Source organism: Nicotiana tabacum, chromosome 14 (genome assembly GCF_000715075.1).
Source record: "Nicotiana tabacum cultivar K326 chromosome 14, ASM71507v2, whole genome shotgun sequence".
Taxonomy (NCBI): domain Eukaryota; kingdom Viridiplantae; phylum Streptophyta; class Magnoliopsida; order Solanales; family Solanaceae; genus Nicotiana; species Nicotiana tabacum.
In genome coordinates, this window is record NC_134093.1 from 101,052,688 (window position 1) to 101,077,204 (window position 24,517).

The 24,517-nt window shown below is 35.5% G+C and overlaps 2 protein-coding genes across 2 annotated transcripts; one reads left to right on the plus strand and one right to left on the minus strand.

Annotated features, from left to right (window-relative positions):
- The first annotated feature begins 10,203 nt into the window (after window positions 1-10,203).
- On the plus strand, window positions 10,204-11,363 carry LOC107784558 (RING-H2 finger protein ATL8-like). Its single transcript, XM_016605704.2, has one exon. It carries the CDS (start codon window positions 10,326-10,328, stop codon window positions 10,929-10,931), a length of 606 nt encoding a protein of 201 aa, XP_016461190.1. The 5' UTR covers window positions 10,204-10,325; the 3' UTR covers window positions 10,932-11,363.
- A 5,132-nt stretch (window positions 11,364-16,495) lies between these two features.
- On the minus strand, window positions 16,496-24,125 carry LOC107784559 (uncharacterized). The gene is made up of 6 exons (XM_016605705.2): window positions 23,894-24,125; window positions 19,590-19,650; window positions 19,337-19,472; window positions 18,908-19,232; window positions 17,651-17,779; window positions 16,496-17,553 (listed from the first exon to the last, which is right to left on the minus strand). The coding sequence occupies exons 1-6, from the start codon at window positions 24,006-24,008 to the stop codon at window positions 17,102-17,104; spliced, it is 1,218 nt and encodes a 405-aa protein (XP_016461191.2). The 5' UTR covers window positions 24,009-24,125; the 3' UTR covers window positions 16,496-17,101.
- Between the last annotated feature and the right edge of the window lie 392 nt (window positions 24,126-24,517).

Here is a 24,517-nt window from a genome sequence, read left to right on the forward strand (position 1 = left end):
TAAATCTAGTGTCTGGTAGTCCCAGCTACCAAATTTTCCCATAACTACACTGACCTGATTCCTCTAAACAAGGATATGTAGGCAACCTCGGAAGCAGGGTTTGGTCACAATTTTAAAAAAAATGCTTTCATTGGAGTGATATGTGAGCAAAAATTAGCCATGGCTTTCACTTTTCTTTGCACGAAAACTCTTCATCTTCTCGAGCAAAGAGGGGCAGCTGTGAATACTTAGTTTTTGTACTGTTTTAACACCTCCTAAAGTCATTAGTGTTTTGTTGCTTTAATTATATTTTCCAATTTTTGTGTCTTTGATTGCATATTTCCTATCATAAAAATACCAAAAAAATAGTTCTTTCTTTATTTGTGCATTTTAGGAATTAACTAACTATTCAATTGATGAATTAATCTAGTTAATTGATCATTTGAATAAGTTACTTAATTAATTTATTTGTTTGTATAAATTTACTTTAATAAGTAGGATTAAGAAAGAAATTGGGTCAAATTTGAAAGAGAAAGTGGCCAAAAGTGCAAGATAACGGGCTGCCCTTGAAAGGGTCTGAAACGACATAGTTTTGCCTCAAAACTACGTCATTTCATTAAGTGACCTAAGATCAAATCTCACCCATTGATCACCTCTTGATCTAATGGTCCATATTTGATCTCTCAAGAGGTATTTAAAGCCTCAAAAATCTGAAAACATTCCCTCATTTCCCCCATAACTCTTTCTCTCTTCTCTCTTCTCTCTCTCTCTTCTCTCTCTTCTCTCCGCCGCCGCCGGAAATCACCCACCGGCGGCGGACCACCTCCAAACACCTCTAAATTAATACCATGTAATCTCCACAACCTCCTCTTCCCATATCTCTAAACCAATTCCTTCAAAAATCCCTCAAACTCCTTGAATTTTAGATCTAGGAAACTTTAGCCGCCACTTTTTGGTCCAAATTCTTGAAGCTCCGGCCAACACCACCCTACAACACATACATGAATGGATAGAGCTCCACGAGACCTATCTTTTCCTACCCATTTCATCCCCAAAATCCCCGTCGTCGCCGACCCGCTCCTCACCGCCGCCACGACTCCACTGCCTCACCACCGCCAAAATGCCCCGAACCCCCATCTTAGCTATTTTCTACTCAAAGACACTCATTTCTTTTGGCGAGAAGCTGGAACGCATTTCGTTTTAGCATCTACCCGAAAGAAACGTGCTTTTCGGAGTCGGGTAGTCGCCTTTTAGCATCTCCGACGTCTTCTCGTGGCTCGAACAGCTTCAAGCATACTTGTTAGGTATAACCGTCATCTCTTTAATTAATTTCTGATTTTTTATATTAGTAGATTAGTTTCTGATTTTTAATTTTTTCTGTTTTGGTTGTTTCTTGTTAATTAGAGTTTCAAGTTAGGTTTATTTAATTAGTTATCTCTATTTAGTTTAGTGGTTTGTTAGATTTGTTATTGATTTAAACATGATCAAATAAAGTCCCTTTTTCAGGCTGTCCTTTCACCTTTGGGACAGATCTTGAACAGTGTTTAGCACATAAAGTTAGTCTTTTGGATAGATTTTTGGTGAACCAAAATCTGTCCCAAGAAAGGGACTTTATTTGCCTATTTAAGGAGGCTTACTCACTGAAAAGGAACACACACTCTATTATACACTCTGATCTTACACTTAGACATCTCTCACTCTAAGAAAAATACACAACGAAGAGAGTGAAAAGTTCAGTTGAACATATCTAATATAAGCTGAAAATTGAGTGGTTTGAAGAGATATTCTGGAGAGCAAAAACTTTTCATATCAAATACTAGAATCCTTGAAGTTCTGGTTTCTGGTTTTCCTCAAAAGTACTGAATTTTGGGTCATCTTTCTGGATATTTTCTGGGGTCTGTTCTCTGCTGTTTTGTTGCTGAAAGGAGCTGTGTTCAAGTAGTTTTTACTGGTATCGAAGCCCTTTCTGTTTTGTCTTGATTTTGCTGCCGGTAAGGTACTCTCTCTTACCTTTGCGATGTAGATTTGAATGCAACAAATGACGAGATAATATCATGAGCTCGCTCCAGTTTATTTTAAATTTATTTGCTATTGGTTTTACTCGAAAGGTGCATACTATTTCGGTTCTGAATATCTGTTAAATTTGTCAGTTCTCAATAACATGCACTTGAGCCCCATATTAGTCAATATTGAGTTACTTAACTGTTATGAGATAAGATTTTACTTCAAAAGTTTAGAAAAAAGTACTTAATATTTGAGTTGAAAATTTGTGCATGGTGGAGTTAATGTTTGAGTTGAAAACCTGTGCATGGTGGAGTTACGCTTTTAGGAGCATTTTATTGGTCCTTTTTGGCCCAAGCTTCGTTCTCTTTTCTGACTTTGAGCTTTTGTTAGCTTGCTTATAATTTCTTTTTTAGATTTTAGTTTGTCTTAATCAAATTTCTTGTTTTGATAAGTTCAAAGTTTAAGGTATATTATTATGTTGAAAGATCATGATTAGACATATAAAATTTATTGGGTCTAATCCATATAAAAATTGGATTAAATTCAATTGGGTTAAATAATTAATTTGAGCTTTACATGTTAAATTTGTCCATTTTATTATTTTCGAGCCCAAGGTTCATTTCATCTTAAGGCCCAGATTCATGCCATGTGTCAAGTGACATGATTTATTTAGTCAAACTGTATGCCAAAAAGATGACACCACGTGTTAAATGATGTGGCAATCTAAGTCAAAAAGCAAGAACCAACCACATGTCATCAAGTGGCTTAAAATGGCATGGGCCAATCAGAATCAAGCAAGAGAGTTCATGTGTAGCTGGACTGTCCATCCTCTACAACTATAAATAGAGGGGTTGCATAACTCTCAAGACATTCAGAGTTGGAGAAAAACACTTCGCAATTGGTGAAGGCATCCACAAACAGAGAGATCAGTCATCAAGTGCATAGTTCTTCAACAAAGGAGTGATCAACGGAGTTCTTCCCGGAGATCAACCCGTAACAACAAAGTGCTGCTCAACGTTCTTGGCGATTAAATACATCACAAGGAGGTCTGCATCGTCCTACATTCGAGAAAGACGCTTCTCAAGCCCTCGAATCATGGAGAATTTTAGAGAGGAGAATCAAGGGATACATAGAATTGTACTCACAAATATTTATCAATAAAATCTCTTTTTCTTCATATTATTTTTGTTGCAGTTTATTTTCTGGACTACGAAAATTTGTTGCGAACAATTAGCTATCTCATTATTTTAGTATAAAATTTATTTCAGGATTAACTAATACTTATAATCAAACATGGGATAAATATAATCCTGAATTATATCCTGAAATTATTATCGTTATCCCATATACCAAACGAAGTCTTAAGGCATCGTCGAGTTATGGGGATTACCAAAAGCAATACCAGTACAAATCAAGATAAAATTTATATTTGATTGTGGGTATATATTATTTCAAATCAAGATAAAATTTATAGCAAAAGCTTGGGATTAACTATCCTATATAGGAGTTGTTGATTGAACCAAACCACTCCTGGAGGAATATAATTAAGATATATATACAGACTACAGTAGTTGACAAGTTTCTTAGCACATATATATATAAGTGAATCTCTTGTATATTTAAATGTAATAATTGCATAGTCATATTCTTCAACCACTCTATTTGCCTTATTTTGAAATTCTTCCTCAATGATTGGCGTATTTAATTTAATTACAATTTCTTTTTCAGGCATCCATAGTCAAACACTAACAATCGTTAAGTATTCAAGCATGCATGCCTACGTGGATAAAATTTATGCAATTCACTAACCATTTTTTGGACAAATTGACTTGCCAATAATGCAGCAATGCCCCTCCCCCCTAATTTTATTTTATTTTTCTTCTTTAGTTTGATACTACAAAAAACAATAATTACACCGCAGTTACAAACAAATTTGAAGTGACTATAGGTTATATGAATCCTTAATGTTATCATTCTTGTGAAAATTTGTCTCGGTTCAATTTTGTATTGCAAAACAAATTATAGGTATAAAAAGTAGTAAAAGATTATTTCCGCATTTTCTACAGGCATAATCAGCACTTCTTTAGCTTGGTACTTTTGCTATATAATTTGATAAATTATTCGTTCGTAACTAAGCAGATAAAGTACATTATATATATGGGCGTATCCAAGGTATGGGGTGTGGATTCACGAGAACCATACTCTTCTCTTATGGTGCTAATAGGCATTGGGTGCACGTCTAGGTTGAAGGTACAATTCCTATGCCTATCTTGTGTTTTAATTAAGTACTCTCTTTTTTGTCTTTCTTTTTATATTTGGTTTATTGTTTCAAAATCCTCAAGTTTAACACATTGAAATCTCGATTCTTTTTATTTAATTTTAAAACTTTATAATTGAACCAAATGTTTATATTACATCTAGTAGTAATGGAAGATGTAGCATATAGTCAATGGTTTCAACTGATTATTTGATATTTTCTTAATTAAATATATATGTGTGAAAAATTATAATTTTTAAAATAATAATTTGAACCTATAATATAAGAATGTATAATGAATTCAATGGTAAGAACCTAAAGAGTTGAATTATCAAATTTTAATATGAATTCGCATATTCATAATAGTACACTCATCCTCGTGAAATTCTGGATCAACATCTGATTACATAATTCAGGGATTAACTACTTACCTAATAGGTAAGGTAGACGTTAAAATGTTCTCAAAATAGAAACTATTGGGTAAAAACAATATAATAAACTGTTGTTTGCATTGTTTTATAAATTAAGAACAGATTAGAATCACCTTTTATGTTGAGGTAGAGAAGCAAATCACATGGAGCACTATAAGCAACATAAGTAATGGAATTTGCTTTTTGATTTGGTTCCATGTGCAGGAATTTATTTCCAGATATATGTCAACTTTGTTTAATTTTAGAAATTTAGAATTCTATCCTTCATTATTTCTCACTAAAGAACGATTTTTTTTTTTTTTTTTTGCTGAATGGATTTCAGTTCCAGTTCTGGACTACTATAAAATTATAATTTACAAAATAGGATCAATCTAAATGTAGTTGATAAAGTTGTAAAATTCCAAATAGAAAAAGTGAAAAAAGAAATGGATTCCATGTTTTGAAAGTTTTTTCGTTGTATGACTCTATTGTGAAATGAGCTTCCTCCACCTTAGAGAAAAGGAAACTGATGTTCGGGGGGGGGGGGGGCGGGGGAGGGAGGGGGGGAATTAATATCTCCCTAATTTTTGAAAGGAAACAATCAGCCAAGGAAGTTGTGTGTGTGGTTGTGCGTGTGTGTGCGCGTGTTTTTGTGCCGAAAATAATGGATTCAGTTGAATATATTGATGAAAGATTGCATCATCCTCTCGAGTGAATATATTGATGAAAGATTGCATCATCCTCTCGGGTGAACCGTGCACTTACATGTATTGTCATAGATAATACAAAGATGTTTATAGTCTATTTGATCAAGCTTTTTTTGATCAAAAATATTTTTTTTTAAAAGTATTTTTTTCTTAAAAACACTTTTTGAAAAAGAAAAAAACGAAATAAATTGATTTTAAAAGTTTGGTGAAACGAACTGTTACTATCAGTAGACCTTTTCTTTTAGTGGAGACAAATTTTCTTATAGTTGTGCCAAAGTGAGAACAAAGTTCATGGAGGAAACTTGAAAGTCTAATATATTAAAAAAAAAAAAAAAAGTGCACTACAATTATGTAAGGATTTTGTTTTTAAGCCCTATTCAGAAACTATTTATATTCGGTAATTGAAAAAGTGTATAAAATTTATATAATTTTGTATATAACATATATAATGTATATATATTTCAGCTATTATTTTGAGAGTAACTATACAATGTCATTTTCTTATCTAAGTTAAAGCAAAAAAGTAAAGATAAAGTAAAAACAGGACCATGGTGGGCTTGGGAGGAGAAATTGTCACATGTTGAAAGTATAGGCCAGTCCATTTATAAGCGATAAAAACTCAAGATTTAAATAACCGCTTATTCATTCATTTAAATTAAAAATAAGCCGATAAATATATAGTATACGCATAATATATATATAATATATGTATAATATATGTATATCATTTAAGAAAAGTAAGTAATGAATCCAGCGTCTATTTGTGTAAAAATCTTTAAAAACAAGAGGATATTATCTCCTCTAACCAGTTACAATTTGAATACTGAGTGTTCATTGTTTTGTACTACTAGAGGTGTCAATTCCCAATTCCCACTTTTAAAAGGAAATCTTAAGCCGAAATCTGCGCTTTATTTAGACAACTTTTGCTCTGTCGTATATGATATGATATTTTAACTTTTTTCCAATTGGACAAAGATAAGATAGGGATTATAGACGGATATAGGCTATTGGCAACGACGGCGAACAGATTCCGTTTTCGATTCAAATTATCCAAAATTATGTAAACAATATTTGTTTCCACTCTAACTTACGTAAAAATTACTAATTTATCACAGGCATAAATCATAATCCTATCTATTGTCCATTCTAACGACTAATTATGAGAAATTTTTAAAAAAACAATTATATATGGTGTTTATTTCAAATTAATTATGCAAGTGCCTTACCTTATGTACACGTATCACTTTGCATGTTCACTGTAATTTTTAATTACTAAAATTAAAAAATTCGATTTGATGTCAACATAATTTTTACCGTTACATAACTAACATAACTTATGTGAAGCTTTCTTATTACTAAAGTTCAATATTGAATGAGGTAGAAAACTTGTGTGTAACGACCGAGGTCTATCCAAATGGATTTTCATATTGAGATTGGATGCATTTGGGAAATTGTATACAAGAGATAGATTATTCAAGTGGGGTGGGGCTCAAGATCAATTTTGTGATCCCTTATGTGAGCAAGACCATGAAAGCTTGGCCCATTTATTCTTTACATGAGACCACTGCACAACTCTGGAAGAAGCTGCTTAACTGGATAGGTGTCACTAGAAATCCAATGGCCCGGGAAGATGAACAACAGCGGGCGATGCAATATGCTAGTGGGAGCAGTCCAAGAGCTGAGGTATATAGAATGCTACTAGCAACGGTTGTTTACCATGTGTGGATGCAAAAGAATTATAGAGTGTTTCAAGGCAAGCAACAGAGTATTGAGGTACTGGCTAGACATATAGCTCAGAAAATCCATTTTAGAGGTTCAATGAAGGTGAAGATTGCAAAGTGGTTGAAGAGCTTAAACTACTACCCAGCCTAATTACTTTTGTTATCGAGATGATCTTTTTGCTATTTTAGTTTCTAAGCTTAGACCGAAGGTTGAGATTTGATGTCCAACATTCGGTGTTTGTATATTGTACATAACTTCAATTTTGGTAATAAAAATCTAACTAATTACAAAAAATAAAAAGTTCAATTTTTCTTAATTAAGATATTGTAATAATAAAAAGACCACAAAAGGCAAGAAGAGGGTGAAAATATAGTAACAAAATATATCAGCTATTTCTTTCTTGTGTGAATCACCACATTATTCAACCATCAATTGATAGAAACAGAAAAAAAAAAAAAAAAAAAATAAGAGAACTGAAAAGTGAGCAATAAAATAATATAGAGAAAATGGTTAAATTTGTTCATAAACTATGTGAAATGGTTTAAAATTATCTCCATTAATAGTTGGGGGTCATTATGTCTATGTCGTTATTACATTTAAATCAATCCATCCTTTTTTCTTCTTTCTTTTTTTTCCTTTTTTTGAAAAAAGTTTCATATCGTCTTTGTAATTTTAAACTTTTATAATTGCTGCCTTCTAGTTGGAACATAAAATTAAATTGATACAGTTGATCTAAAATGCTGTGTCCTAATTGGACAGTCTATAAGCTCGCTTCTTTCTCTTATCTCAAGAGGTAAAGCTAAAGACAACTTTTCACGTACATATGCGACACATTATTTGGGAGCCAATCTTTTTTGTGCCTCTTTCTAAACCCTTATTTTGGAGTGGTTTTGTTGGTGACAACACCTGCCTCCATGTTTGACAATACCATGGGCATCATTACATAGGCAACCCACGATTTAAAAATGACGGGCGTCGTTGTCGAATAAAATTTTGAGCAAATGTTATGGTAGGAATCGAATCCAAACAGCACACTAAAGTCAAATTATAATCCCAAATCGATCAATGCAACTGTATAAACTTTTTTTTTTGAAATAACTAATATTCGGTTTAAAGTATACGTATTTTTATATATATTGCCTCGTATTGTGCTCATGTTTCGTAGATTTTGAATGTATAATATATTGATTTGTACTAATCTATGGTGTTTCTATGTGTGGGAATCATTCGGATGCGATTTGGCACGAAAGTACGTGAATTGGAGCGAAAATGGGAAGAAAATACAAAAGTGACCAGTTGAGCACCACAGGCAGTGTGGGGCGCTACCTGTGGCGCACAAAACAGAATGTGAAGAAGTTGAGCGCCAGGGCAAGCGCCCTACGCTGCCCTGGGCGCGCAAGACGTGAAAGTGTCCTATTTCGACCGGAACTCAGTTATTTCGACCCCAAGACGCCCCAACTCATATAAAAGCGAACATAAACCTATTTTGGAGGAAAAAATATTTTTTAGAGTAACTTTTGACAAGGGGAGAATATTTTTTAGAGTAACTTTTGACCAAGGGATAGCATAGAACCATCGTAGAGACCGAGTTTCATCTTTTCTTCCACTAAATTTAGTAATATTTATGTTTCTTTGTATGATTTGTTGTTTGGCTACCATGTCTATATGGAGCTAAATTTTACGTTCTAGGGTTGTGGTTCTTTCATAACTATTGTTATTCGGATATTGATTTTGCTTTCTTGATTTATTTATTCAATTGCGCTTAATTATTTGATTTCTTGATCACCAATTAAATAGTATCTACGAATCTAGAATTGAACTCGAAAGTGGGAATTCTAGATTGCATATAGGATTGAGTAGAGCAAGTTCTTGAACCCGGGCATCGGGGAACAGATTCGCGGTTAGGATAGACATATACCTAATTGCCTTGCTTGGTTGATGTACAGAAATTATAAATGTGTTCTTTTTAGTTCTAATTCCATATACATATAGGCGTTAGGTTAGCTTGAATAGGCGAGTAAGAACTCGACAGATTCTTATTAGCGATATTAACCCTGTCAACCAATAAGCTAGATAAATTAGTTAGTCAATTTAATTGAAGAATACAATAGGAATGTTAGATAGCCCATAACCCTAGATCGTTTTCATAACATTGATAACATAAAAATATGTTCTTCCTCTGTTCAAAATTCATTATGTGTTTTTCTTTATTTTAATTAGTTTAGAATGAAATACTTCTAATTTTAATTCTTGTTTAGATAGTTAGGATAGTCTAATTTAGTTAATAGTTAATCACAAGTACTCGTGGGTTCGATATCCGACTTTTAATCACTTTATTACTTGACGACCGCGTATACTTACGTGTGCGTTTGGCCACAACAAGTACCGGGGCCGGTGATTCCTACACGAAGGTAATATTGAGCTAATAATTCTCGATACTCGATGGTTAAAAAAAATAGTTCAAATTTATATGATATAATATATTTTACGAAAATTCACTTTCATATTTTAATACTTATCATCACTAATATAATGTAGTTATTTCTTATAGGAGTATCATATTTGGCAATACTCCACTTATGAACTAGTTTTCCTAACTGAATTTGATCAAATGTGCAATTTTTATATGATATCGAAGTCAGATCCATTTGTATTCTTGATTTACACTATTGGCTCCTATGATATATTATTGTTCATGCTACAAATATCTAATCGGTGGTACTTATCTCCTTATAACACTATGGTGTTAGACAATACTTACCATATTAGCTACGCATCTTTTAGTATTGATTTAGGTGATATATCAATTTTTATTTTTTACTTAATTTTCGTATTACATTGTTGTTGCTATTGCTTGTTGCTTTATTTTTATTATTTTTTGAGTCGAAAGTCTATCTGAAATAGTCTCTTTACCTTTATAGGATAGGGATAAGGTTTACGTACACACTATTCTCGAGAGACCTCACTTGTTGGATTAAATTACATTTGTTGTTGTTATTGGTGTACTTAATTTATACTTTTTTTTATATTTTTTACATAGATCTTTAGATTGTCTTCCCATACCACCCCAAACCACGTTCCTTTCAACCCTCACAACAACTCTGCCCACTATATATTTATAATATCCATAGCTGACCTGACACTTACATATATCTTAGCTAAACTGTGTCCTTTACCCATAACGACATTTCAACCTCTTGACATTTAAAACTCTTTTGCCTCAATTATTACATCTGTCGCTAAATTATGACTCGACCACCTAGATTTCTATTAACCACCACCAACTCTTCCTCCACTCCACCGCCGCCGCCAAATCCCGCTGCGATGGAAGCGGAGGCTGAGCCACCGTATTCGGTGACAGCAGAATCCGATTTCGTCGTCATCTTAGCTGCTTTACTTTGTGCAGTAATCTGTGTCTCAGGTCTCATTGTAGTAGCTCGTTGCACTTGGCTCCGGCGTGATACGCCGGAAATTCCGCCGCCGGCGAATAAAGGCTTGAAGAAGAAAGTTTTAAAGTCCTTGCCGAAGTACAAGTACGATCCTTCTTCTACAGGCGCGGGGAACAGTGCGCTGCCGGTCACGGCGGAGTGCGCGATTTGTCTGGTGGAGTACGTTCAGGGAGATGAAATTCGCGTGCTGCCGCATTGCGGTCACGTGTTCCACCTCCAGTGTGTGGACACGTGGCTTGCATCTCACGCGTCGTGCCCGTCATGCCGGCAGATTCTCGTCGGTTCTCGTTCTCGGTGCCGGAAGTGCGGCGAACTTCCTCCATTTTCCGGCGACTCCAACTGTGGTTCAATTACAACGCCGGCGGAATCTCGCTCTTGTCATATATCTTCCAGTACAAGCTAAGTAACCTTTGACTGTAAGAAAACGGAAAAGTAACGGAGTTAACACGTAAAGTGTTACCGACCATTATCGTAACTGTAAAACGTTAAGGGACTTTTGTCCGGTGTTGGAAACGGGGCCCACATGAGCTCGAGGAGAATTGGATAAGGATGAAGATATTCCGGTTCTGATTGTAATCAGAGTGTAGAAGGTGACAAAAGTGGCATGACCCGAAGAAAGCTGCAGGAGTGTTACATTTTTATTTATTTTTTTATTTTTGCCTAAAATATCTGAAATTTATTGTCCATTTAGTTCGAGATTTATGTGAAATATCGACACTAAACGGTGATAATTATTTTTCCTATTAGTTCGAATTTATGTGAAATGTCCGACACTACAAAAGGTGAAAACTCTTGCCAAGAAGTATTTTTATTAACAGAGGTTAAATTCGAAATCCCTCGTTGATTTCAACAATCTTCATTTTTTGTTTTGGTTTTCCGTTACGGATATTTTTTCTTAATGCTAGTTATAGTTGGATTAGTATCGAAAAGTTTCACATTAGGGTAAGAGGTGATTCTATCGAGGACTCAAACTCAAAATCTGTAGTTAAATATAAAAGACTACTTATCACTTAATTATTGGTACCATCTCTGATTTAATTGGTTAAAAGAAAATGTTTAGCAATTAAAATTCCGATGAAAAAGAGAGTTCTAGTCGGGGAGGCGTTGACATGACCATTCAAAAGATGTGCCTTAACGTAGTGCCGTGCATTATTTGGGTCAAATAGAAAATCCGAACTGATCCGTATTATTTGGATCGGTTCTGATCGGATTTCAACTCTTTGGATCGGATTTCAAATTAAAGATTTAATTATTTTGAATATCGGATACGGTTTGGCTTAATTTAAATTCTAACTGATCCGAAATCCTAGGGTCTACATATAAAAGTGAAGGTGTCATCAATTTCATGGGTGGTCATTCAACTTTATGTTCATTCCGCAAAAGTCATTTTTTTTCTTTTTGTTACGTAAAAATCATTTAACTTTGTGTTCATTACCCAAAAATTACTTTTCTTTCTTTTCTTATACAAAAAATATTTTACCTTGCTCTATTTATCATAAAAGTCACCTTGGCCATATTTTATAATATTTTTACTTGAAAAGTCTATTATGTCATTGACATTATAAATTCTCTCATTTATGTATAATACCTTTTATATTATATACTATATAATATAGTTTTACCTAGGTATTTTACTTATAATTAAAATAATATTAAATTATTTTATTTATTATTTTATAGTATATCCATACATTTAATTTTTTCATGGTACTCAATTTGTTTAATCATATTCAAACATGAACATGTTTTAAATATAAAAAAAATAATAAAATATTTATTTTTTAATATTTATTTAAAATAATAAAACATAATTGTTTAACAAATGATAATTTTTTATAGTAAATAAAAATTTTAAAAGGGGTGTCATTTAACTTTGTGTTAATTACATAAAAGTTACTTTTTTGTTACGTAAAAATCATTTAACTTTGTGTTCGTTACTCAAAAGTCATTTTTCTAAGTGGGTATTATTTATTAAATTAATGGGTATAACTTGGCTGATAAATCAATGAGCTTTGATTTTTTAAATTAAGTATGCTTAAGAACGTGGACTTGAGATTTGTTCACGGTAATGTTATTGACAAATTTAATAATGCTACTTATATATCTTGAAAATTAATATTAAGAAAAAATAAATAAATGTACGAATATATTATAAAAATAATAAATAAAATAAGATTAAGTTATTTTAATTATAAGTAAAATATATGGGTGAAAGTATATTCTATGTCATATAATATAGAAGGTATTACATAAATGGAAGAATTTATAATGTCAAAGGCATAATAGACTTTTCAGGTAAAAAATTTGTAAAATCTGGTCAAAGTGATTATTGTGATAACTGAAGTATAGTAAAATAATTTTCTTGTAACAAAAGAAAGAAAAGTGACTTTTGGGTAATGAACACAAAGTTGAATGACCTTTACGTAACAAAAGAAAGAAAAATGGCTTTTGGGTAATGAACACATAGTTGAATGATCACCCATAAAATTTACTAGATTTATCCAGCTATGTGTTGTGCGGCTCCCGCGAAGCGAATGAAGGGAAGCTCTTAGAGCTTCCGGGTGAGCTTACGCTTACTCTCAGCCTCTTTAATTGTGAGTGGAGATTCCCCTACAGAGAGCCAGATAGGGGAGACCCTTACGTCCGATTCAGAGGGATTCGATCTTAGTGAGAGAGTTGGGATTGAGCTTTCACTAATACTAATAGAAGAATTTTCAGTAAAGGAAGGAAAGAGCAGATTGCTTATCTCATGTCTACTTTTCGTGAAAAAATACCAATTGAAGTGGAGGGTTTGACGTTTTTAAGACCTCACTAATCAGCCAACCACGTTTTAGTTCATAATGAATGAACCCTCGTGCCAGTAGCCAACTCTGACGTGTCAGCTTAGTTATTCTCATCAAACCACTTACTTGATGTCTAGCTTCCTAACTGGTCAGTTCGTTCTTGACAGATCCGATCAGGTGTTCATAATCTGGAGTAAAAGGATTCGAACCTTTGCATGCCGGTACCAAAAATCGATGCCTTACAACTTGGCTATACTCCATAGGCTTAGTTGCTGCCCCCTACTTGCTCATTCACAATTACTACCACAAGAAAGTCACCCCTATCTAAGGGGCTTATGCGTTCCACGACCGCAACCCCTTTCTTCTTTTTAACTCGAACTATGATACACGACCTTCTTTTACGACGAGAGAAAGAAAGGAAATGAGCCCATTGATTCACCTATCTGAAGATGAAGGAATGAAAGCATTAAAGTCTTGATCCCCTGCTTAACCTGAAATGAAACCTCTCAAGCCAGGGAAAGATTGACCATCGGGTTCATTTCCGAGTCAGGTTTCATTTGTCTTACTTATCTCATATTCTTTCATCAAGAGCACGTAACGACAGAAATGAAGGCTCTCAATGGGGTCTAATACTAGTTGAGAAGCTTGCATCAATACTTGATGTTGATTGTCTTGTGCGAAATAATAGGAGAAGTTATTTAGACAGTAAGAGCATCAAAGTATATTTCATTATTTGGCAGCAATTAGTAAAAAATTTGGACAAGTCTTGTTTCTCTGAGTTTTCTTGCTGAGAAACACAAGTGAGGTTAATCATGTCCTTATATTTTTGCTCTGGCTTGGTATGTGATGTTTGAAACGGGTGTGCTTTTGCCTGTTTCTCAATCCAAGTATGTTGTGATCTTACATAGTTTCCTTATCATGAAAGATTTGAGTAATTATATGGAATGTTGTGTATGACTCGTTAGTTATAGCTAGTTATACTTAAAGTCTTTTATCTTAGCATCTTAATATATAAGGCTTACCATCCGAACCGTAATCCGAAATATTTATCCGATCCAAATATCAAAATCCAATCCGAGCCGAATTTAATTTGGTTCGGATTGTAATTTACCAAATCCGAAATCCGAAATTATAGTCCAAAATATGCCAAATCTGATCCAATCCAATCCATGAACATGCCTAACCACATCTATCGGGTGACATTTGAAATAAGGCCTTAGCTTCCGAGCATTTCTTGCCTGAGTTTTGACCATTACCTGACGTCACACGAGAGGACCTTAAGCAGTGGTGTTCGATGACTTCGATCACTAAGAAATTCTATTGATTCCATGCACCGAAAGGAAAAAATTCATGTGTTATACCCAATATGTTGAATTGAGAAAGGCAGGAGAATGGAGGATGTAAATTGGGATTCCGAAGACATTGTTTGCTCCAAGTTGCAGGTTTCATTTTTATATTTGTATTTTCAAGCACTATTTAGTTTTATTAAGGTACTAAAGCTCTGTTTATATCATGCCTTTTTTCATTTTTTGTCTTTTGACTATCCATGTTAAAGGACAATATTACTCTCAATTATTGAGAAATTGATACGTGGGTCGAATTAAATCCATATTTTTGCTCTTTTAAGTGTTTCACTATTTAAACTCAGATTATTAAATAAAAGTTAACAAATGAGATCATATACTCCTTTATAAAAAGAACAAATATTATCAACTTTTCAGACATCGCGCAAGCAATCGCATTAGATAATTTGCCTTAAAAGAAAGAAGACATTGTTCGCCTTAAAAGACAAAATTGAGTTCTGAATAAACGAAAGTAATAACAGCGAATTCCCACAAGTAGGTGAATTCTCACAAGTAAGGTATGTGAAGGGTAGTGTGTATGCAGACCTTAACCCTACTGAGAAGGGTAGTGTGTATGCAAACCTTAACCCTACTCTGGAGGGCAGAAGGACCGTTTCCGATAGACCCTTGGCTCAAGAAAAGAAGCAGTGGCAACAAGCAATAACAACAGCAAGATATTAAGAAAACTAACGCGAAAGATAGCAATCAAACCACATGTAGTAATAGAAATCCAAGAACAAGAAAGATACCATGCTAACATTAATACTACCGTTATTGGAAAGAAAAAGAAAAACGCTCGACCACCTACTAACCTTCTACCCTAATTCTCGACCTTCACACCCTCCTATCAAGAGAAGCTGAAGTTACGTCATGTCTTGCCTAATCACCTCTCCCAGTACTTCTTAGGCCTACCTCTACCTCTCCGCACATCCACTAAGGTTAACCTCTCAAACCTCCTAACTGAAGCATCTATGCTTTTCCTTTTTACATTCTCGAACTATGTTAACGTTTTGGTAATAAAGAGATCTTAAAAAACAGACTAACTTTTTGAAAATGAGGTTAGCCGATTGATTAATCAATCTAAGAAACACATTAGTTGGGAGTAAATGTTTTAGCATCCAGCGTCATCGATCGCCCTAGTGGTCCGGTCCTTTTCCGGACCCTGCGCATAGAGGGAGCTTAGTGCACTGGACTGCCTTTTTTAGTCATCGATTGCCCAAAGCTAAAGATGCTTCTATACAGGAATCAATTGTAGACCAATCCCATTTCTGCCAAAAAGCAATGAACCAAAAGGATATGTAAAGATAGAGAAGAAACCCACTTATCACAAATACCACCTATCATTTCATTGTGTTATAAAGCAATAATAATAATAATAATAATAATTGAGTTAAAAGGCAACTAAAGGTGAATCTTCTCAACTAGTATATGTCAATATCATCAACTTGTGTAGGTGAATGGAAAGTTGGAAACAAATCTAGCAAAGATTCCCAATAATCAATTATTTCATGCAAGTAACCAGTAGAACAAGCAGAAGGATACTACATAAAAAATGGGTTTGGAGATAATAAGACAGAAAAAGTGCAGAAGATATATCAAGAATGCAGACCCGCATTATAGCGACATACCAAGATAAAAATGAGGGTGACACACATCTCCTTTAGAAACTTGGTCTTTGCATTGCCTTTATATAAAACAGAAACCACTCTGTGAAATAACTTTCATTTGAGACAAGAAGCAGGGAATATTCTTGAAATGTGCCGTCTGTATGAGGTAAAAATTTTAGTGGACTTAAATGTATCGCCAGGATTTGAGACAAATGGGAACAGCAAGAGAAACTCACTGCTAAACACTGTCAAATAATCAGACAAATCCAATACATATTCAGACCCCACTTGTGGGATTACACTGAGTTGTTGTTGTTGTTGCAATACAGATTCATAATGTAGAGTTAGTGCGTTTAGAATGGGTACAATCCTAATATATGTAATCCATGATACGCCTCCGGACAAATCTCCGTACATTAACACTGTTGCCCCTTAGGTTTACCCACAAGAGAAGACAGCTAATTCTCATAACATAATCAGAAGTTCGATAAATATAGTCACAGCTGATCTCATAACATAACATACTAAACTTGCTAACAACACGCACATCGTTTCTGGGAGGTAAATCTGAAAAACTACATAGAAGCCAAACAAGCTAAAAATATATCTACCATCTCCAATCACCTGTTAGGACTCGTAAATATTGCTTTGTCTTTGGATCATAACCACACAGAAATAAAGCTTCAAATTCTGTAGCAGAGATCTTTGACAGATAGCTCAGCGATCTTACCTCATATGAATGCACAACGCGCTTATCAGATACCTTTACTTTATGAACAGCTTCGTAAGAAGTTAAACTGACAGGTATTCGTGATCAGTGAACTGTATAGGCGTCTCCTATCAATCAAATCCTCCTTCATCTCCACTGCTATCACCAAACATGGCCGCCATTTTCATTGCCAAGTTTGCAGCCATTTCCCTCCTTTGGAAGTCTGGCATTAACCTCAAGCTGTCTCGAACATTCCCTATCTCGGACATTAACTGCTCTAAATTCTCAAAATCAAATGTTGTTCCTTTATCATCCTCTGGTTCATCATCAGCTGCATCTACTCTGGGCATTTCTTTTCTTTCACTTTCTCCTTCCAGTTGAGATGCAGATGATGACGGTAGCATTTCTCGTCCGATTAACTCGGTTCCACTCTTTCCACTGGGAACTGATTCCTTTGTTCCACTGGTTTCACCGGGAACATCTGCAGATACCCATCCTAAATCTGTGTCATCCCAGGGATCGGCTGAGCCAGCAGATAAGATTTCGTATTCAAGTTCAAAATCAGATTCTTCATCTGACAATTCTGAAAGGTGAGCCACAGAAAAACATTCGGTCATTTGAATAGGCCCTCAAAAAGGTACAAAAAGAGTAAATTGCATCATCGACAGAAATATTAAAACCTTGCGGTTCAGGTAATGAAGGTTCAGTAATCCTATCACCAGACTTCAAGATCATTCCAGGCCACATATAAGCTGAAAGTGCCCCAAAGAGCCGTTCAACGCCCTGAGAATCACCATCCACAGAAAGACCTGTCAACAAAAAACATTCTTATTACTGAATTCTAAAGAATAAGAGTTAAAAAAAGTGGAAGAACACTTCCATTTTAGCTAGCATCAGTGAAAAGGCAAACTAGAACCAGCCCATGAATAGAATAAGAAGCGTACTCAAAGTTATGAACCGTGAATGGTTGCAAAATGGAGTAGAAGCTTTGCAGCAAGTCAGCAACTGATAATACAAAATGTGTTGTATCATGGATTACTCATGAATGATGCTAACATGGGCATTTAGGGCCAAGAAGTGAAATACTGGGGCACATTCCATCATCACATTACACATTCCTATTTGCCTATAAGTAGATCGCCAATATGCAGATTCATACAAAGTCATACCGAGGTACAAGTTCCAAGAAATATCTTTCTAAATACAGATTTCACAACCAATGTTATCAAAGGCGAAAAGCGCAAAAAAGCTCTAATGTCTGTTGGGGCTTTAAGCGCAAATAAAGCGGGAGCTTTAATGAAGAAAGGCGCAAATGGGGAAAAACTACAAATATGTATGTATACTCCAAGACTAATATCTATAAGCATGAATACCAAATATATGAACAAAGAAATTAAAGAAAATTTATGATAAATGAAATATCACTTGTTTAGTGTAGCCTCTTCGGGATTACGCTCATTGGCAAGGAAAAGTATGTCTTAGAGCCTTGATGACAATACTGAAGCGCCCGCTAAGCGAGGCGAAGCGCTCAACATGTTTTGAGCCTCGCTTTAGGGCTTAAGCGCCTTTGATAACACTGTTCACAGCAAGAGACAACCTTGGTATGACAAAAGACTCCAATTGGATCAACACTACGGAAACCGACAATGATTTATGCTGCCACATCTCATCAATAGTAGCACAGTAAAATAACTGGAATTAAAGTGAATAAAATTATCCAATGGGAACCTTCAGACACTCCCCTTAGCAATTATAGGACCATAAAAGCGGAATAGATGACCTTAGCCACCTAAATTCTCATCTTTTCACTCTTTTCTCCCGCATATAAGTGGATGCAGCAAAGGATTTTATCGTCTAATATAAATTCAAAAACAGGGGATTAAGAAAAGTTGTGACAAAGAAGGATAGAAATCTCATGACAAAAACAAGAGACATACATTTGTCAAAATCAACATTTGATGCACAGGCTTCAACATATTCTATGTTGTGTTCGAGGCACCAATCTAAGCAGGACTTCTTATACTCCAATGATGTATCATCATCTCCTAATAAGCTGCTTCCTTCTGTTTCAGAAATTCCAGAGTCCAATTCTATATAAGGTCTACCTGAGGAGTCTGCACTTTTTAACAGGCGTCGTCTGTATTCAACATGAGCTGAATGACCAGGAAGAAGGTCCAATTTGTTGCCAATGCACAACAAAATCTCAAACGTAAGGATGTCGGTGCGGGAAACCCAATCTTTCAGCGCAACAAAAGATGAGAGCTGCAGATGGTGTCAGACGAGAAGTCATCAGATTTCTGAAGTAGAGTGCATAATATCGTAAAGTAGGAAATGAAAAGAAGAGGAAAGAAAAAGGTCAGGCTTACATCACTAATATCGAAGACCAACACCAATGCAATAAGGTGGTCAAATGCTGGCAAAGCTCCAATGGAGAAGTCCTCATGAAGATGGGCCACCCAAATAGAAACATCAGCATTATAATACTTCGTGTTGATTGTCCACCTGACGAACAACTTAATGATGCATATTTGTAACATAAAAAGAAAATTCTAGATACTAGAGCATCTTTTGCAACAATATAGCTAATCAAGGGAAGGGGGATATACTTTGTTAACTTACGGATAGGCTAGGATGTCAGAAGATGAATCAAAGGCGTCTTCAGAATCAATTGAAAGTAGTCCTGCATTTAAAAATTGAAAATTATCTGGCAATGCTATATGAAATAGAATCACCTCCACAGATAAGAAAACTTTTATAAGTGGAAAACATGCACTGAGCCAGTGCTACAAAAGATAATTACAGAGAGCGCAATTCCCATAATAGAGCCGGGGGTCTATTGGAAACAACCTTAATTACACTGGGTATTATTGTTGTTGTTATGCAATTCCCCTAATAGATCAATTATTGCATCTACATCATGTACAATGGTAAGGTTGCACCAAAAAGCTAACAAAGAGATGCATCTATGTTAAAGGCTAAGAATGTTTCTAATTTTGTCTTCAAAATATCTGTTGTTTCTCTCTTTAGTCCACCAGATGGAAAGGGGTATGATAGTCTGAAGTCTTTAGGGACCTTTTGCTTAATCCCGATCTTTTCCAATGAAGTAGCAAGTTGAATGGGATTTTGGACTAATTAGCAAGTCACATCTCTGTCTTCTTCAGGACTCCACTAACAGGAAAAATTATAAGAATTGGGTCCTTCAGGAAAACTTTCGATTGGCATTATGGACATGTATTCAGAATCCACTCCATCTTAAGTGACTTACTTCACTAGCTTTGGACTCCCTTATATAAGTGATATACCAAAAAGTAGAGAAACCAAAGAACCAATAACAGACCAGTTTTAACTCCTAAAAAATAAGTACATTTGCAAAAGACTATTTCGTTTTTCATATACTTGCATAAGACTCTATTTCTATATACATCTTATGCTCGATTTTCCCCGTTCATGTTAATGAACCTATGGAATACATCAAAAAGACTCTTTTTTCCACTTCTGCATATGTATATGTAACAGCCCAATCCGCTAGTGATATTGTCCGCTTTGGGCATAGACCCTCACGGGTTTAAAACGCGTCATGAGGGTCTAAGGCATGTTTACTTATATACCCAGCATCTCTCCCGTGTTTTGTCGATGTGGGATTCGCCTAGGGTGTCACATACACCCCCGTCCTTGCTAAGTTTGCCCCACCACTGTTCAAGGTTGCACGCGGAGTGGCTCTGATACCATATGTAACAGTCCAGCGATATTGTCCGCTCTGGGCCTAGGCCATGTCTCATCAACCAGACTTGGTGTAGCCTCCAACCTTCGAACTCAAGGATACAGTGGTACGAGCCTATAGATCAGATCCTGTTCAAGTAAGGTCGTCCGCTCTAATACCAACTGTAACAGCTCAGCCCGCTAGTGATATTGTCCGCTCTGAGCCTAGGCCGTCACGGGTTTAAAACACGTCACTAGGGTCTAAAGCTTGTTAACTTATATACCCAGCATCCCTCTTGTGTTTTGCCGATGTGGGACTCTGTCTAAAATCTGGGGTGTTACATACACCCCCTCTTATAGACTCAGCGTCCTCGTTAAGATTTGCCCTACCGCATGGGATTCGCCTAGACTCAGCACTGAGGTTTGTCCCGCCTAACCGGGATTTGCCTAAACTCAGTTGAACTCTGACTCACCGTCGGCAAGGCTGACACAACAGTGGTTCTGATACCATGTGTAATAGCCCAGCCCGCTAGTGATATTGTCCGCTCTGGACCTAGACCCTCACGGGTTTAAAACGCGTCAATAGGGTTTAAGGCATGTTTACTTATATGCCCAACATCTCTCTCGTGTTTTGTCGATGTGGGATTCGCCTAGGGTGTCACAGTATAACGTAAGATGATCATTTGATCTCATTCTCTAATTTTCATTTCTTTCCGTACCTCATCAATGATTTAAGCTTCACAAAAGAATGGAGAAGCCAGCTAAAAATCCAATATAAGTTTCAAAAGAAAACAAAAACAACAAAAAATAAAACCAACAAGAAAGATGAACCTTGCCCAAATAGGAATTACCCCAATTGAACACAAATAAACAAGGAATCATACATACAACTTTATGCATCAATCAACGTCTCAATGTAAAATTAGTTGGCTCGACAAGTATTTCGATCTCACATAATCCAATCTTCAACAACAAATTAAGCTTCACAGAAGGATGGAGACCCACAAAACGACATGGATGTGGAAATGCTTACAATCCTTCCAACGCCTCTACTACCCTAAAAGCAGCTAAAAATCCTAAGACATTTCAAACTTAAACAAAAACAAATGCAACAAGAAAGATGAACTCGACCCAAATTGGAAGTACCCCAAGTAAACTCAAATACATTAGGACTCACATAAGAAATTAAAGATTACAACTTTATGTATCAATCAACATCTCATTGCCAAGTTAGTTGGATTGACTATATGAATCATGAGTACGCAACAAGACGAACTCGATCGAAATTAAAATTACCCCAATTAAACACAAATACACCAAACTTCATATAAAAAGATTCAAAGATTACAACTTTATGTATCAATCAACCTTTCTATATGAATCATCTGTATTTATTCCTCTCTCATCCTCGTCTGTACTCTCTACTAGCTTCAGATAAGCCGCTTTCTTTGCTTCCACTTTATCTTGGACCTCTTCATTCCGCCACCAGCCTCCTTTGTGGCCCCCAGGATAGCCCTTCGTAACCCCTAAGACCTCTCCATTCCACCACCAGTCACACGTGGATGTGAAGCTGATACTCAAGTTATCCCAAGAAAGGTAGTTTCAAGTATCTCGGGTCTATTATCTAGGGTAACGGGGAGATTGACGAGGATGTCGCACATCGTATTGCAGCGGGATGGATGAAATGGAGGCTTGCGTCCGGCGTTGTAATAAGAATGTGCCGCCAAGACTTAAAGGTAAATTCTACAGAGTGGTGGTTCGACCAACTATGCTTTATGGGGTGAAGTATTGGCCAATTAAGAACTCACATGTTCAGAAGATGAAAGTAGCAGAAATGGGGATGTTGAGATGGATGAGTGGGTATACCAGGAGCGATAAGATTAGGAATGAAGCTATTCGGGATAAAGTGGGAGTGGCCTCCGTGGAGGACAGAAGCGGGAGTCGAGGCTGAGATGGTTCGGGCATATAAAGAGGAGAAACATTGATGCTCATGTCAGGAGGTGTGAGAGGCTGACCATGACGGGTTTGAGAAGAGATCGAGGTAGGCCAAAGAAGTATTGGGGAGAGGTGAATAGACATGATATGGCGCAGCTTCAGCTTACTAAGGACATGACCCTTGATAGGAAGGTATGGAGGTCGAGGATTACGGTAGAAGGGTAGTAGGTAGTTATAAGTTTCTCCTTTTCCTACCAGTTTCTTTAGTAGCACTCAGGTTCCTGTATATGCCTAAGTAGATCGTTACTTCGTCATGTGATTTAGTTCGCCTCTGTTATCGTATTCCGTGTTGTTAGTGTTTAGTACTACTAATTCCCCACCCCCCCTTTATTTTTTCATTTTTATTTTTTATTATTATTTTTTTCCCTCGTCTTCTTCCTTTTATCGCTCTTTCTAAGCCGGGGGTCTATTGCAAACAGCCTCTCTACCTTACTAGGTAGGGTCCCAGACCCTACTGGGTTTGTTGTTATTGTTGTTGTATTTATTCCCCTCTATTCGTCCTGTTTAATAAGAATCCAGCTAAATATCCTAAGATATTCCAAACAAAAACAAATGCATCAAGAAAGATGAACTCGGCCCAGGTAGGAATTACACCAACTAAAAACAGATAGACCAAGATTCATACAAAAAGATTAAAGATTACAACTTTATGAGTCAATCAACCTCTCTATACGAATCATATGTATTTATTCCGCTCTATTCGGCCCATTTAATTAGAATCCAGCTAAATATCCCAAGATATTCCAAACAAAAACAAATGCAACAAGAAAGATGAACTCGACCCAAATTAGAATTACCCCAACTAAACACGAATACACCAATATATAAAAAGTTTAAAGATTACAATTTTATGCGTCAATCAACCTTTCTATATGAATCTTACATATCTATTCTGCTCAGTTTAGTTAGTTTTATAACAATTTAACTATACATAATAGCAATGAAACATGGAGTTGAATTGAACTCTGAATTAAGATATTTTCAAAAATAAGTAAATAAATGCATCAAGAAAGTTGAACTCGACCCAAATCAGAATTACCCCAATTAGAAACAAATACAGCAGGATTAGTAAATAAGGATTAGTTGGGCCGACTATATAAACCATATATACCTATTCTGCTATATTCGACCAATTTTTATTACAATTCAACTACACATAATAGCAGAAGAGAAATGGGGGTTGAACTGAACTCAGAATAGTAAAGAGAGAAAAGGGTAAGTTTACTTACGGGAGAGAAGGGTACGTTTGCCGACGTTGGGAGATCCAAGAATTATGATTCCGGGTTTATTTTCAAGCGATTTATCGTCAACTGTTGGAGGGTTCTGCTGCTGTTGTTGATCCATTTTGGTTCCTTCACTTCCACTGCTTACTCTTTCGTTGTAGTAGATGCGATCGCTGTAACACTTTGTTGCCCTTCTAACATAATTTTATGTTTTAAGATAATCTAACTTTAACTTTAGAAATTTGTATGGCTACATACTATATTTAAGATCACGATTAAAATAATTTTCTTTCTAAATTAAGGTCATTTAAATTGGAATGGAAGGAGTATGATACTGTTTGACTCTAAAAACTTATTCATACCCGTAATGTAATAACATAAACTTCTTTCACTTAATTAATTAATATATAATTACTTAACCATGATAAGTTGATATGGTTAGTGTAAGTATCAGGTACAAATAAAATTTGTATCATAATTCATTAGGCACAAAATTTGAGAAAATGAAAACTTTTGTTGTATAAAGTAATGTACAACTATATATTGTAAGATGATTAAAATTTTATGTCTTTATATGGTAAAACTAAAATATAAATATTAAAGAGTTTTTGAATATAGAAAAATATGCTA

Coding starts and splice junctions, on each gene's coding strand:
- LOC107784558 (XM_016605704.2), top strand. CDS start 10,326: ATGACTCGACCACCTAGATTTCTATTAACCACCACCAACTCTTCCTCC.
- LOC107784559 (XM_016605705.2), bottom strand. CDS start 24,008: ATGGATCAACAACAGCAGCAGAACCCTCCAACAGTTGACGATAAATCG. Junction 19,233..19,336: donor TGGTCTTCGATATTAGTGAT/GTAAGCCTGACC, acceptor CACCATCTGCAG/CTCTCATCTTTTGTTGCGCT. Junction 17,780..18,907: donor AAATGTTGATTTTGACAAAT/GTATGTCTCTTG, acceptor TTTTGTTGACAG/GTCTTTCTGTGGATGGTGAT.